Here is a 13943-nt window from a genome sequence, read left to right as displayed (position 1 = left end):
AAGTTCCTAACTCTTAAAATATACTAACCTTTACCAACTGGCCTAAACTAATTATCCTCTGTCACCAGCTTTTCATTGTCGTGATAATCAACTAAATCTAAAATTAGTTGATTAATCCAAAAATAAAATCTAGATTTCATTATTACAGTGCCATTTATATTGTAAACAAAGAGCTACAAAAATCTATGTAAATGAAAAAAAGAGTACGTATTTCCTAAATAATAAATTTCCTGAAAATTTGCAGTCCGTACCTGTATTTACTGTTTCCTGGTCAATCATGCCACCTTCAGCAAAGCCCTCCAAATCATCCAATTTCACTTTCTCCCATGGAATATAGGAAACTCCCAAATCCACATCCCAGAATTGCTTGTATTCTGTTTTCACACCTTTATTCAAAGCCCAAGCAATCTGAAAATAAAACCCAATCAGACAATTTGGTTAAATCATATAACCTGGTAAAAGGATATTTCAGATTATTACCTTCGATTTTCTGTCACTGCAAATCAATCCTCAACGTCTAATAATTAAAAGTTTTAACAATGTTTGGATTTTAAATGAACCTGCAAGTAGTTTACTTGGCTTCTACAACAGATACATGCATGATTAATTACTTTAGAAAGCTTAAATTTGTTCTACATTAATCCTAACATATATATGGGGAAATTAAAAATACAGTATTTCAAGGACTTACGCCAAAGTATCAAGCAGGTAGAAGAAACCCCTGCAATATTTAACAAAATAATTAACTCTAAGACTACTATAAAATTTAATATTAAGTGACCCAAATGGTCAGGTACAGGACTTAGGCTGTATGTGCATAAACTATTGTCCAGGTGTTTCCTAAAGATCAAGTCATTTTTCTGTCTTTGATATTGCCTGTTAAAAGCTGCATTTTACACTGAGAGAAAGCAGTTTACTCCTCACTGCTTCATTCTTCTTCTCCACATTGTACATTTGAATGAATAGCTGCTAAAAGACAAACCATCATAGTAGAATTGCACTGTGTTTGAAACTGACAGCATCCTTAAGATTAAAATCACCTTACCTTAATAATTTTAGATCCAATTTTATATGATCCAGAACTAAGCTTCTGAAGAGCACGATACGCATCTTGTCTATGTACCATACAGACATAAGCACATCCTCTTGGGGGAATCATCTACGGAAAAACAACAGTGGTCTTAAAAAGTAGGAAAATCAGTACTTCAGATTATGTAACTACACTAATTGAATACTAATACTATAGAAGGAAAGGCTTACATTGTGAAAATGGTTACCTTAATCGGCCATATTAACAAGTTTGGGCATCGAGAAAACTTAAGCGTGACACTGGCAGGCTACTTCAGTTACAACACTTTCAAGAAGCAGCAGGAAACTGAAGAATTAGTGTTATAAATGACACGAAATATTTAAACAAGGAGCAGACTGGGAGCTACATTATGACAACTTCAGAAAAGCAAAGGTTGCTACCTCTTCTTAAGCTCCAGATTCTCTGTGTGCTGTGCAGTAAACTCTCACAGAGGAGCAAACTAGTGATTAAAAGTATATTGCATTTTTGAAGGGTAGACTTCTCATTCCTTAATGTGATTTTTTTCTAATGTTTTATTGTATTTGTGTATGTATAGCATGTTTTATTTAATGTATGACATAGCATGTAATCTTTGCAACCTTACATATTATGTATGACAATTGCTTACATCCATTTTAGTCAAAAATCTTTACACTGTTTAAATGCACACAGTAACATAACAAACATGTAAGATGACAGACTGTAAACATATTTTCTAAGAACTACATTAAGATATACATTGTTATTCTAGGTACTTAAGCTTTGTGGAATGTGTAAGATGAACTATCTACCATATGGTTTGCCTCTGAAATATAACAGGCACTGGGACATTTATATTTGTTACATTACTTTCCTTAATTGATAGCCCCTGAAAATCAAAATGAGGTTTAAATAACTGGCTACGGGGCTGGATTTTTCACTTGTGAAACTTTTTAGATTATTCTGTAAAGTTACAAAAAGTATTCCTTATTAATTACATATTTGAATATATTAATGTGACAGGAAAACAGCAAAAGTATTATCTGAAATGAATGAATTTGCACAAGAAGCATTTTAAAATTGCTGAAGCAAGAAGAAAACCCAGATTTCTCTCATGCAGATTGTCAAGGTTTGACGCTGACGCAATGCCAGCGCCCCCATGAAAATACACCTTCCCAAAATAATTGCTGTGAGATGTGATCAGGAACAGAGCAGAGCAGGCCCAAGCTTAATAACAAAGGGGAAAAAAAAATTATTACACTACTACTACTATAAAAGACACACACACTAAATCTAGGATGAAGACCCTCCAAAACAGTCCTCCTCCCCCCAACCAATTTCCAAAAAAACCACAGTGAGACACTGTCTGGGATTCTTGATCAAGCTGCCACCCTTCAGGTAATCAATACTCAGTCCCTCAAAGGAGAGAAAAGTCTCTCTTGCACCACAGACACCCCAGAAAACACAGTTGCCACCTCCTGTGTTTCCATGTCACACATGGCAACCAGCCAAAAAAAATCTGCCAGTGTGACACTCTCCTTTCCATGTCACAGTGCTCCCACCACCGTGCATGGACAGACTGCTCATAGGGCTCCTTTAAGGATGCTTTGCCATGGACCAAAAGAAACAACAGTTCCGCTTCTAATCTTGGCACCACAGTCCCCCCCATTTTCTTCCTCCCCTGGGGTCAAGGGTCTCAAGAACAGAGATCGTCCTCTTCTTGAAGACAGAGGGCATCACCACACCCTCTTCTTCCTGAAGACAGGGGGCATCACCACACCCTCCTCAGCTTTTCTCTGTTCTCTCCATTCCTGTGCTTGCAGTCACTGAAACAGGTCTCTTGGCCCACCACTGCATCCCCCTAAAATGCAGTCTCTGTTGCAGGAGAATTTGGTTCAGTCTATGGCTAACAAGAAAAATGGCTTCCCCTCCCCCACCCAGCCCATGGCAGGGGAGAGCCTGCACTCTCTGACAGGAACCAAAGAGAAAGTTCCCCTGGCAGTTCTTGCTTTTATCCCCCTGTGTTCTCAGAGGCGTATCCATACCTTCAGTGATCACTCCAGGTGCCAATATCCAAACCTGACCACTGACTGGTTTGACCCAACTTCCTGAAAAAATTCACTTCCGTGTCATATCACAACACAGATGTGCTATTTTAGGAGAAAAATACTTTCTTTTGAAGCTGAATTATAAGCCACTGAGGTACTACTCTAAACACCCGACTCTAAATAATGAGAATTTTATCTCCCAATTATAAGCATCTTTTTAATTGTCATATTTTAGAATGAAGGTTTCTTTACAGTACCATTTCTTTTCTTCTAAATGTTTTATCAAGAAGGATTCAACTTAATCAATCCTCCGTTTGGAAAGTAACCAAGAACAATGTGGATACACATCCGTAGGTATCCTTAGACCAAGGAAAAATGATACCTGCTCCATGACAGTTCACGAAACCAGAACAACCATAATTTTTTGGTTAAACCCTGGTTTAAAAACTGCATAAAGTGCTAGAGATTAGGAAGAGCCTTTTTACCTTGAAGTGTACTGTCTTTAGTGCTTCAAAATAGAGTAGATCAAAACCAGGTTGCAAATACCATGGGCACAATTTTTAACTGTGATAGAAAAGTCTCTTAAATACAAGTTTAAGCAGCTGTAAAGAATTCAGAGGCATAAGCATGCTCAAGTTTCTAGTCTAACATTTCTGAAAAAGCATAGCAACATGCTTACTTACATTAATTGACTCTATTTGTCCAAATTCTTCAAACAAGTTTGTTAGATCTTGCTGTGTAGCCTTCTTGTCTACTTGACCTACCCAAAGAGTAGTACTGCAAACTGTCAAGAGACATATTGACATCAATCAAAATACTGAATGCTAACTTATTAAATACTCTATAGCATGAATGTAAAAGGTTTTAAAATTACCCAGGAATCACTGATAAAAACCTAAGAATAGTAAATCTATTACTATATAGAGATTAAATACATTAACAAAAATGATAAAGGGTTAAACAACACCAAACATATTCACCACAAGCATTCATTCTTCTTGTTTAATTTTCTTTTAAACAAAATAGTTGTTTTCATAGAAATAAAACTGTAAAAATCTATAGATTACCAGCTAAGGTAAATTGAATTACAAATTACTTCTGGAAAAATCCCCAAAACATTTCTCTTCTACTTTCCATTAAAAACCATGCCTTTAGGATTCATGTCAATTTTAATAAAGTAAGACTAAGCTCTAACTGGCTAAAAGTGTATTACATATGGAACTTAATACTGCTTAATACTGCAGTATTATGCAATGCATTTCCACCTGAAAATAGCAACAATACTATTAATTTACCATGGGCAAAAACCTGGAATGAAATTTATCTGAGGCCAATCCGGCTGAAGACATGCAATAATACTTCTGATTCTTGTCAATTCCACCACAAGCCCAGACCCCTGCCTTCCAAATGTTCACCCACGCTCCTCACCAAACACAAACACTCACTGACATGAGCTAAGACTTCCTTCTTCCATATGTACATGGTTCCAATTCCTCTGTCTTCCAAATACTGCCCAATCTATATGTGCAGCTTGGATTTCTTGGTCTGCCCTATCCTTTACCAAGGAAACATTCTGCCTTCATCATTATCTTGATACATCACATCTCCTTACTATACCAATCCTGGTGCACCAAAATGGAAACCAGGGCTGTGCATTCTGTCAACTGACATATTCAATTAACATTGTACTCTGCAGTGCTGAGAATGACCAGTTGTAAGATTTCTCTTGGACAAAACTTGTTCCTTACGTGCTTGTAGATATCCCTTTTGTATCTCATGGTGTTAAACTCTAGGAAAGCTCCTCAGCTTTTTGTATCTCATGGTGTTAAGCTCCTCAGATCTCAGCAAGTAATAATAGTGGCTGTCACTGAACAAATTTCATGAAGTAGAACACTTGTTAGGTGAATTACTTATTTATTTAATCACTTACCTCCCCTCAAAGTTTCCACACTTCACTTAGCGTACTTTAAACTTCACAGGATCTCAAATGCTGCTGCTGTTCATTAGGTTACTTAACATCTCTGTCTCTCAGCTCCCAACCATTCTGATTATAGCTCCCTGCCTTGTGGACTGATGGGAGAAATCTACACCTTAAAAACAATTTGTCTTTTTTCATGTGTAAAACCAGAGAAGACGGGGGGAAAAAATGCATCTAAACTGCAGTACAGTCCCCAGTTTAAAGTCACCTTGGAATAATATAAAATATTAATGTGAAGAGAACAGAACATTCTTTCCTTTGCAAAAAAAATAGTTGTGAGCTGCTTATCTTGTCAGATAAACCATACAGTTCTAAGACTATAAATGCAAAACTATACCAGAAACAGTTTATAATCTATCTGAGCAAAATAAATTCTCAAAATACATTCCCTTTGATTTAAGCAACTGGGTGGAGGAAGTTATTTTTCTTCTTACTACCTTCCTTTTTTTTTAGTATGTAAATTCTCTGTGGAAATGAAAGTGCACAGCAGCACTCTGCAGAGGCTGAAGTCCACTTGATTTTTGAATACTTTCTTAAGATACCACCATTATGGTTTGCCTTACACTAGTGAATTCCACCTGCTTTGGCACTACATTCCTCTGAAAATCTTTTTAAAAAACAATGTAAGTGTTTTACAACTTGGACTTCTAAAATATCCATCAAAGTGTTTGAAGTGTGCACCACACAACTTTAGCATTTTAACAATTTTCAGACCAACTGCTGGACACATTCAAATGCCAAGTTAAAGAGAGCATTAAAGAGAAAGAAGATTGGAACTTAGAGACAGCCTTTGCTGCTCTCTGTTTAGAAGCATAATCAGTAGTGCAAGTGCAAAACATCAGTAGAACAGTATGATACTTGTTCTTGTCTAAGATGACATGATGTACCCAAGTTACAAGAAAAATCAGAAATTAAACTTATAAATATATATGTAGTCAAGATAAATCTTGTTCTGTCAATGGAAACAAAGCCTTTTTTCCATTTAATCCTACATTATTAAAACGCTACGCAGGTGCTACTTACCACTTAGTGTTTTTGACCGTATAGGAGGCAATCCCTTTTTCTGACGTTCTTTTTCCCTTTCCCTAGCCCTTCTTTCACTGGAGTATGACCGAGATGACTTTCTCTTCCTTTCTCTTGATCTTGAGCGTGAACGTTTTCTGTGTTTCCGCTTACGAGAACCAGACCGTGATCTAGACCTTCGTTTTCTTGGTGACCTACAAAATACTTAATTTTAGTATGCTGAGTTAAAAAAAAAATACTCTTGGTTGTCTTTTAACTATAAATTTTAGGCACTACACAGATATTTCCATTATATTCACTAAAACCACTTCAGAAAATAAATTTAATGCCATTTGGGTGAGGAACAGAATATACATCTTAAAAAAAAACCACATTCAAATTGTTCTGTATCAACAGTACGTAATTCTCTGGCACAGAAAGCCTGTCCAGCTGGCTAGTGTTAGCTATTTCTGTAACCTGAACAGGTCTTAAAAAATTTCAGTTAAACCACCCATATGGCAAATGAACTGTCATACCAAAAGTCTACATCTAACACACAAATATTTAATGAACATGTCTTTTAATTGCCAAAAACTGCTTATGACTATTTTGGAAAATACAGAATTAAGACTGACAATCACAAATTGCAACTTTTTTTCAGAAAAACTTCATTTACTTAATACAAGGTAATTACAAAACCTTGAACGAGATCTTGAACGAGTTCTTGATCTTGAACGAACAGCTGATTTCTTTTCTTCTTGTTCAAAAATCTCTTCTTCAGCAATATCCTGACCTTCATCTATATCCATGTCCTGAGGTCAGACATAAAAGATGTTCAATAACACTTAATAAATTTATTCACAATACATATGACTTGGAATCATGTTACTTTGTGTTTTCTTTTCAATTTCTGTAATAAAATTTTAAATAGTTTTACCTGTTGTTGAATATCCATGGAATCATCTACATTTGCTTCCACTTCTAAAAACTGTTGTTGACTACTCCCTTGTGAGGGTGATGCAGAGTGCTCTGAACCAAAATTTCCTTCTTGATTCTCCTCTGGGCTTGCCTAAATAACAGTTAATATACCATAAAGCCCCTTGCAATTTCAAATGTAATTCAATATGAAAATAATATTCTCACTTCTCATGAATATGAAAGCTGAACTGGATATCAATCCATTCCATTCCTTTTTTATTGTATCATCCTTAAACACAAAACTTTGAAATAATTAATATTTCTGATTGCAAAAGATTAGTATCTATTTGCTAAATAACAAAACTATAGTACACACAGAGTACACAATTTACTGCTTTATTTGGCTACTTCAAAACAGAAATTCACAGGATAAACGTAGCCATATGTACAGTGACTCTGAAAGACACCCACTTGTCCTCCATGCATATACATTAATAAATGTTATTTTGATACTAACATAATAAAAATATTTTCAATACCAACTGAACTAGTTAAAAAATTTACACTGGTCTGAACTTTTTTACAGTGAATGATTCCAGACAAGCAATTACTGAAAGATAAGGGAGGAAGCTGTGTCATTTGTGTCAATATGGCAATTTCAAGAGATCTAACAAAATAAGCAGTTCTGGAAAAACACCAAAATTAATGAATGTGGAATACTCAAGGTGTTGATGATTAGCTACAGGAAAAGATATAACAGCCTGTGCATTGCCTGAAAGTACAGATTTGGAAAAAATATCTCTAAGGTACAAGATAAATTCAAGAACTAGAATAAATGAAATTAAAATATTCAGAAATTGTATGGGAACAATTTTGAAAAGCCATTTAAAATCTGTAATCCATTACTGTAGGTAAACATTTCAGTGATCCTCACTATATTTTAATTAAACAAATACTACATGTTCTATCTGCCAGAGAATAACAGAAAGTTAGCCGAATGACTAATAGCAACAATTGTATCTTTGTATTTTTTAAGCATCTTATAACAAGTTTGTAAAAAATATTCTACTATAATTCAGTTAAGTTATTTGCCTTCTGACAGAATGTTTTGTCTCATTTTCCTTATATTTAATTATTCTTCAACCATCTATTTCTTGGTATCAATGCCTATAATTCTTGTTGCTCCTTCTGTTTTTATCTTCTGTCCTCTCCTCCTTTCCCACTGCTCCTCATCAGATGCCTGATAATTTTGTTTTGTGCTTTATCTTTCCTTCTCTTTCCCTTTGATCTTTCTCAATGAAACTTACACATGGAATTAAAGAAAATATTACCCAAAACATACTGCAGTCACTACAAAGTAGTTCCAGCAGCTTGTATCTTTTATCTGTTATCAAAGTGGAGAAGAAAACTTTCTCTCCATACTGACTAGACAAGAAGACTGAATCTGAAGGGAAAATTTGTCAGGTCTTGTAATAGAAAATTAAATAGTAAGGGGAGAGTCAAGTTAATTTTCTACCCATAAATATATTGTAAACTTTGATTTTGCTTATTTAACAATAAGGTAGGCATTAAATATTTTTATTTTCAAATTAGACAGATACTTTTTGATATGACACATCAAAAGCTTCTCAAACAGATCAATCCTCATTGCTTTATTCCTTCACAAGATTTCTAGTGTTTAGAAACAGAAATGGCTAGATGTCCACCAAGACCCAAAACTATTTAGAGTCTGTAGCTATGCTGTATATTCTTTTCCATGTACTACACTTAAATAAAAAAGTAAAATAAAGCAGTAAAGAAACCATATCTAGTAAAAATTAAATTAATAAAGTCAGAAATTCCAAGCTTAAATGGCATTCTTAACTGAAAGCTGAGCCACTTGGCTCAGGCAGTGGAATAGATTGTTCAGGGCAGAGGTGGGGTCACCACCCCTGGTGGAGTTTAAGAGGTATCTGGATCTGGGTTGGGTGATGTGGTTTAGTGGTTCAGGGGTTATAGTGGTTGACAGCTGGACTTGATGATCTTAAGGTTCCTTCCCACCCTGACTACTCAATGGTTCTATGACTTGGCCTTTGCACAGCTGGAACTAAAATCTCCAATAGATGTTTGTTAAGTTTGTGATCCCTTGTTTTTTCTTTCAATCTGAGTTTTCTATTTTCCTGTGAAACTAGATCCAAATACTCCACACGAAGTCCACTTCATACCTGGCCAGGATCAAGACAAAATACTTTTGTTTCTGGTTTTTTTTTTTTTTAATGGGATCAGGAGGGAAAAAGAACATTTAAGTACTGTGGACTAATCTCAGTAGAAATAAGCCAAGTTTCTTTAGCATAGAGAGGACACAATTCACAGAGTTAAGAAGGAACCTTGAGTTATCTCAAGTACCAGTTCTTAATGAATAATTTCTCAAGAAATATGTGACTATTTTTTAGCTTAGATTCTTTAACAGAATTATTTCATCAATTATTAGTCAAGACATAAAACCTGGGGAAATTAAAGTTACTCACAGTCTCTATTCTGTCCTCCCCTCAGAAACAGGAGCATAATCACTTCATTGCTTACCTTATTCCTTTTGCAAGCATGGGAAAGCTTCTTTTCCCCATATAAAGAGCTGAACAGACTAAGCACAGTCATGTCTAACTCACCTAATGAGTACTCTTTCCTAAGAGAAGCAAAATGTACTCCCCACACATTTGGTTGTGGGTTTTTCCTGCTTTAAGCACTTTTTTCCACTTACCCCACAAGCTTCTGTTACATGGTCAGCTAGTGACAAAGACTTTAATTATACAAAAACTGTCAGCAACATCATAATTTTTTTGTCCTGGAATATGCTTTTTTTAATCATAGGAGAAGACAAATTACTACAATAGCCACAAGATGGAGTTCTTACCTTTTGAGGCTGCTGCTGCTCCAGAAGCTGTTGTCTGAGATGTTCTAAATTTTGCTGCTGTAGCTGTTCAGCTAGTTGATGAAAAAGTGAGTTGTTCACAGATTCTGGTACTAATGGCCTAAAATGAAATAACTTATATTTAAAAAAAAATTTAAAAGCCTACAGTTTTTCTGTTCATTTAAACAGTTAGTAAATAGGTCTTCAAAAATGGGTTTCAAGTTTAACTAAAATGTAAAATAATGAGGACAACGGAGCTAGTTCCACCTTCTAATATCATCACTATCCAATCAACTGTATAAATATAACTACAAAAAGCAAAGAACATGCTAACTTTATCCTAAAATTAAAAAAATATTCTGGAACACAGATTTATACCAAAATGTGTATGTTAATTTATAAAACTGTCTTTTCCTACTGTTTTTGTGTATTTATGGTCTGAAGTAAGTATTTTCCTGACTTAATCCTAATTTTCAACTAGCATCAGACAAATTTTAGTATTTTCCGTAAGAAACATAGCTTGGTCTTACAACTGGGAAGAGGGAGTTTCCTTTTTAGGCTCTTCATTTTGTTCAGATTCTTCCCCAAAGTCAAACCTGTCCATCAGCTTCTAGGAGAAAACAAAATAAGCATTACTGAACACTCCTAAATGTCCCTTTAGGTATATTTCCTTTTCATTAGGAAGATGCTCTTATTTCTCAACTTAAAAAACAAAAAACAAACAAAAAAAAAACCGTTTGGAAAATAACCTGAATAGAAAATTAAGTGTCATACTGCTATTGTTACCAAACTCTTGAGTGCATCAATCTTGGCCCAGTTTTCCTGAGCTCTGCTGCAACAAGTACAACCACATGTTCTTTCCACAGTAACTAAGAGCTACTTTGGAGTAAAGCTTAAAGAAAGATTAATTTTATGTAATGGTACCTTTAATTAGAAGAAATTACTACGAAGAGGCCAACTATTCAATCCTTTGGTAATCATCAAACTGCTCTGCTCATATCAAGAGAAGACCTAAAGCTTGATTACTTCACAAAGAATTACTGTATTTTCACATACACGTGTCATTTAGACAACCTGAATTCCTTCAAATTTACTGCTCCGTGAAAATAACTTCTCACACAGTCTGCAAAAAAAAAATCAAAGCAAGCAGTTATCATGTAAGAGGAATAATCCTTCTAATGGATAAAAAAAAAGGTATCTGACACGGAGAAAAACTTGGATAAACTTCCTGTGTTATCTGTGAAGATATCTGTACTGGAGTTATGCTTAAGTAAAAAAGTTTGTCTACTAATTTTTAGAAATTCAGAAGCATTTTAGCAGCATCTTAGTTTTTGAAGAGAAAAACTAAGGAACAAGCATGAAGAAATACAATAGATGTTATTTGTCAGTGAGATTGCCTTTTTTTCACTATTTAATGACAGAGACGTGCTATTAAAGCCATGTCCATGCATCTTTACACACCGTGGGAGTTTTCTGAAAAGCAGAGCTAATGCTATCCTACCAGCACCTTCTTCTCAAACCTTAATCTCAGAAGAAAAATACCAAGAGGATGAGAACATACGACAATAATTTTGAAATACTAAGGCAAAAACTTCTTCAGCAATAAGCCATGATGATTCAGTACCCCGTTTTCTTTCTCAGGATGCACTGTTTACTCTCTATTACTGGAGTCCAGAAAGAACAAAGCATAATCTAACTAGAAAATGGATCAATCACTGATCAATCAAGAATTTTTAGAACCACTTTTCCCAATATAATATTTATGAAAGCAGGACTGAATACGTCTCTGACAAAAGACAGTAGAAACACAGACCATCAAGCTTATGTGAGATGGGATTTTAAAATCCAGAACAACTTTCACCATATATCTAATCCATTTACAGCAAGGCGACTGCCTCTTTTGTTTGTATTGTTAGAATATTTTCCAGTGAGGCACTTATAAAATGCTGCTGCTCTGAAAAAAATTGTGCATTTCAGAAAAACAACCTCAAACTTAAAATACTATTAATCATCATGTATCTTCCATCATGACAAAGCAGGAAGGAATATAACAGAATATGTACTGCTTATATGGCTGAGAAAAGAAATAAATAGAAGCTAGTCACCAGTTCCTGACAAAAAAACCAAACATTTAGATTAACCAAGGCTAGAGAAAACAAGACAATTTCCAGCCAAGACAGGTAAACGTACAGCATGATTTTTGTTTACATTTGGTTTAAGTAATATTGTACATACTGAAGCGAAAAATCTGAACTGAAATATCTTGATTTTTAGAAGAAGAATACTCTCTACAGTTTGTAGAAGAATACTCTACAGTGAAGTAATAGAAATTAAACCAAACTAAATACTAGGTTACCAAGTTTAATGTTATACATACATGCATATAAAAGGTGCAGAACCTTCCCTTATGTTACATATATTACATTAATTATGTAAGAAGAAAATATGTTCAGAAAAAGCAACAGAAAGGATTAAAGATATGGGAAAAGGTTTTTATTGGAAAGGTAACAAATTTTTTCATAAGAATCAGGATATTCTCTTTGGAAATGAAAATAAAAAGAGTAGGGTAAATGCATAGGTAATATTGAGCAATTTTTTTTTTACTGTAATACAAGTATTTGGTTCTATAGCAAGATCAGAAAACATGCACATTTGATGTTGCTGAAAGAATTTTTCACATAATGCAGATTAATTTGCACAATTAAGTAACACTAGATACTACAGACCGAAGAGATTGAAAACAAAGGATTGGAAGAACTGCCAAATAGTTTTTTTTTTTTTTAAAGATGGATACTTATGCATTAATCAAAATTATTTTCTTGCGCTATTTATTATTTGTTATCTAATTCACAAACATGATGTCATGGAATGAAAACTATGCTTCACAGTTTCCTTTGGATCACACAACAGTAATAAATGTTTGGGTTTTTTTTTTCATAAAAGCTGCCCTGTCTTTTATGTCTGTATATAAACATGTCATCAGGATGTGACTTCTTTACTTCAATTTAATTCCAATTTACTTCAATTTAAGCTGTCCAGAATTCAAGACACCCACACCTACAAATAAATCAATCCATGGAAATGCTGGAATTCAAGTCTGCAGAATAATGCTGTACTGTAAAATACTTTACATATGTAAATATTACAGCAGTCCCTATTAACTGATGCATTCAGTCCCTGGGATTACACCCTTCTCAAGTTGATGGTTACAGCTGTGGTACAGCAGGAGTACAGGCCATTCTTTTCCTGACTTATTTTTACAGCTGCATTACTTTCAATAAAAAGAGATTATCTGAGTGAAAAATAAAAAAAGGTTTTTTGCTTCCAACTTCCTTATTCTTACTATTTATTCACTCCAGGACAATCCTACTAGATTATGTGCACACACACTGTTTCTTCCAAAGACAATAGAACAATGCTTATTTATTTCTTTCTTTAGTTAGTAAGTTATAATTCTTTGAGTAGAAGTTCTTCCTTCTTCCTTTTCTTTATTATAGGTATTATACTACTATGGCTGTAACTGCCTGCATGGTTGTTGCTACCTGGCATGCAATAATATTAGTATTCTAAAATTCCTGCACTCTGATTTTGTTTGTAGTTTGGTTTGGGGGTTTTTGGCTCTTTTTTTTTTTTTTTTTTTTTTTTTTTTTGTGGGGAGGTGGTTGTTGGTGTTTGGTTTTTTGGTAAGTTGGTTTTGGGTTGTTGCAATGAAAGTTTCTTTACCTACAGGCTTATTCATTCACTTACATCACTTTGTGGCTAAGCTTAAAGTTTTTTTGGCAAATACTTTATAATGCAAGAAAATTAAAAATCCAACTTTTTACTCTTCTGAGGAAACAGTGTATCCCTGCATATTTTCCATTTATTACCTTGTAAGAAACAATTCTCATTGCTGTGTTATAAAGGGTGCGAAAACATATGGCTTAACTTTGCTAAATCATAAATCAAATCCATTAACATATTCAATAACCTTTGTGGGTCTCTTCCAACTCTAGATATTATACAATGGGCTATTTAGCCCTAAACTCATATAAAACTAATATTTTCATGTGGACTACCGTC

General features: G+C 34.4%; 1 protein-coding gene across 5 annotated transcripts in view; it reads right to left on the bottom strand.

Moving 5' to 3' along the window:
• SCAF8 (SR-related CTD associated factor 8) overlaps positions 1 to 13943 on the bottom strand; it is a 164612-nt gene that overhangs the window by 117919 nt on the left and 32750 nt on the right. For 3 of the 5 annotated variants that reach the window (XR_010997283.1, XM_068184661.1, XM_068184660.1), the window contains exons 8-15: positions 10412 to 10491; positions 9885 to 10002; positions 7014 to 7145; positions 6776 to 6888; positions 6098 to 6291; positions 3780 to 3880; positions 1046 to 1159; positions 252 to 408 (exon numbers count right to left, since the gene is read on the bottom strand). Coding sequence is in view for 4 of the 5 variants with exons in the window: in XM_068184661.1 (XP_068040762.1) it covers positions 252 to 408; positions 1046 to 1159; positions 3780 to 3880; positions 6098 to 6291; positions 6776 to 6888; positions 7014 to 7145; positions 9885 to 10002; positions 10412 to 10491 (1009 nt within the window). In the remaining variant the exon portion in view is untranslated. Of the gene's footprint in view, positions 1 to 251; positions 409 to 1045; positions 1160 to 3779; positions 3881 to 6097; positions 6292 to 6775; positions 6889 to 7013; positions 7146 to 9884; positions 10003 to 10411; positions 10492 to 10805; positions 10973 to 13943 lie in introns of those variants that run through there. The other 2 variants (XM_068184663.1, XM_068184662.1) reach the window with 2 other exon arrangements.

This window comes from Anomalospiza imberbis, chromosome 3, assembly GCF_031753505.1.
Source record: "Anomalospiza imberbis isolate Cuckoo-Finch-1a 21T00152 chromosome 3, ASM3175350v1, whole genome shotgun sequence".
Lineage (NCBI taxonomy): Eukaryota > Metazoa > Chordata > Aves > Passeriformes > Viduidae > Anomalospiza > Anomalospiza imberbis.
This window is presented reverse-complemented; position numbering and strand designations above follow the sequence as displayed.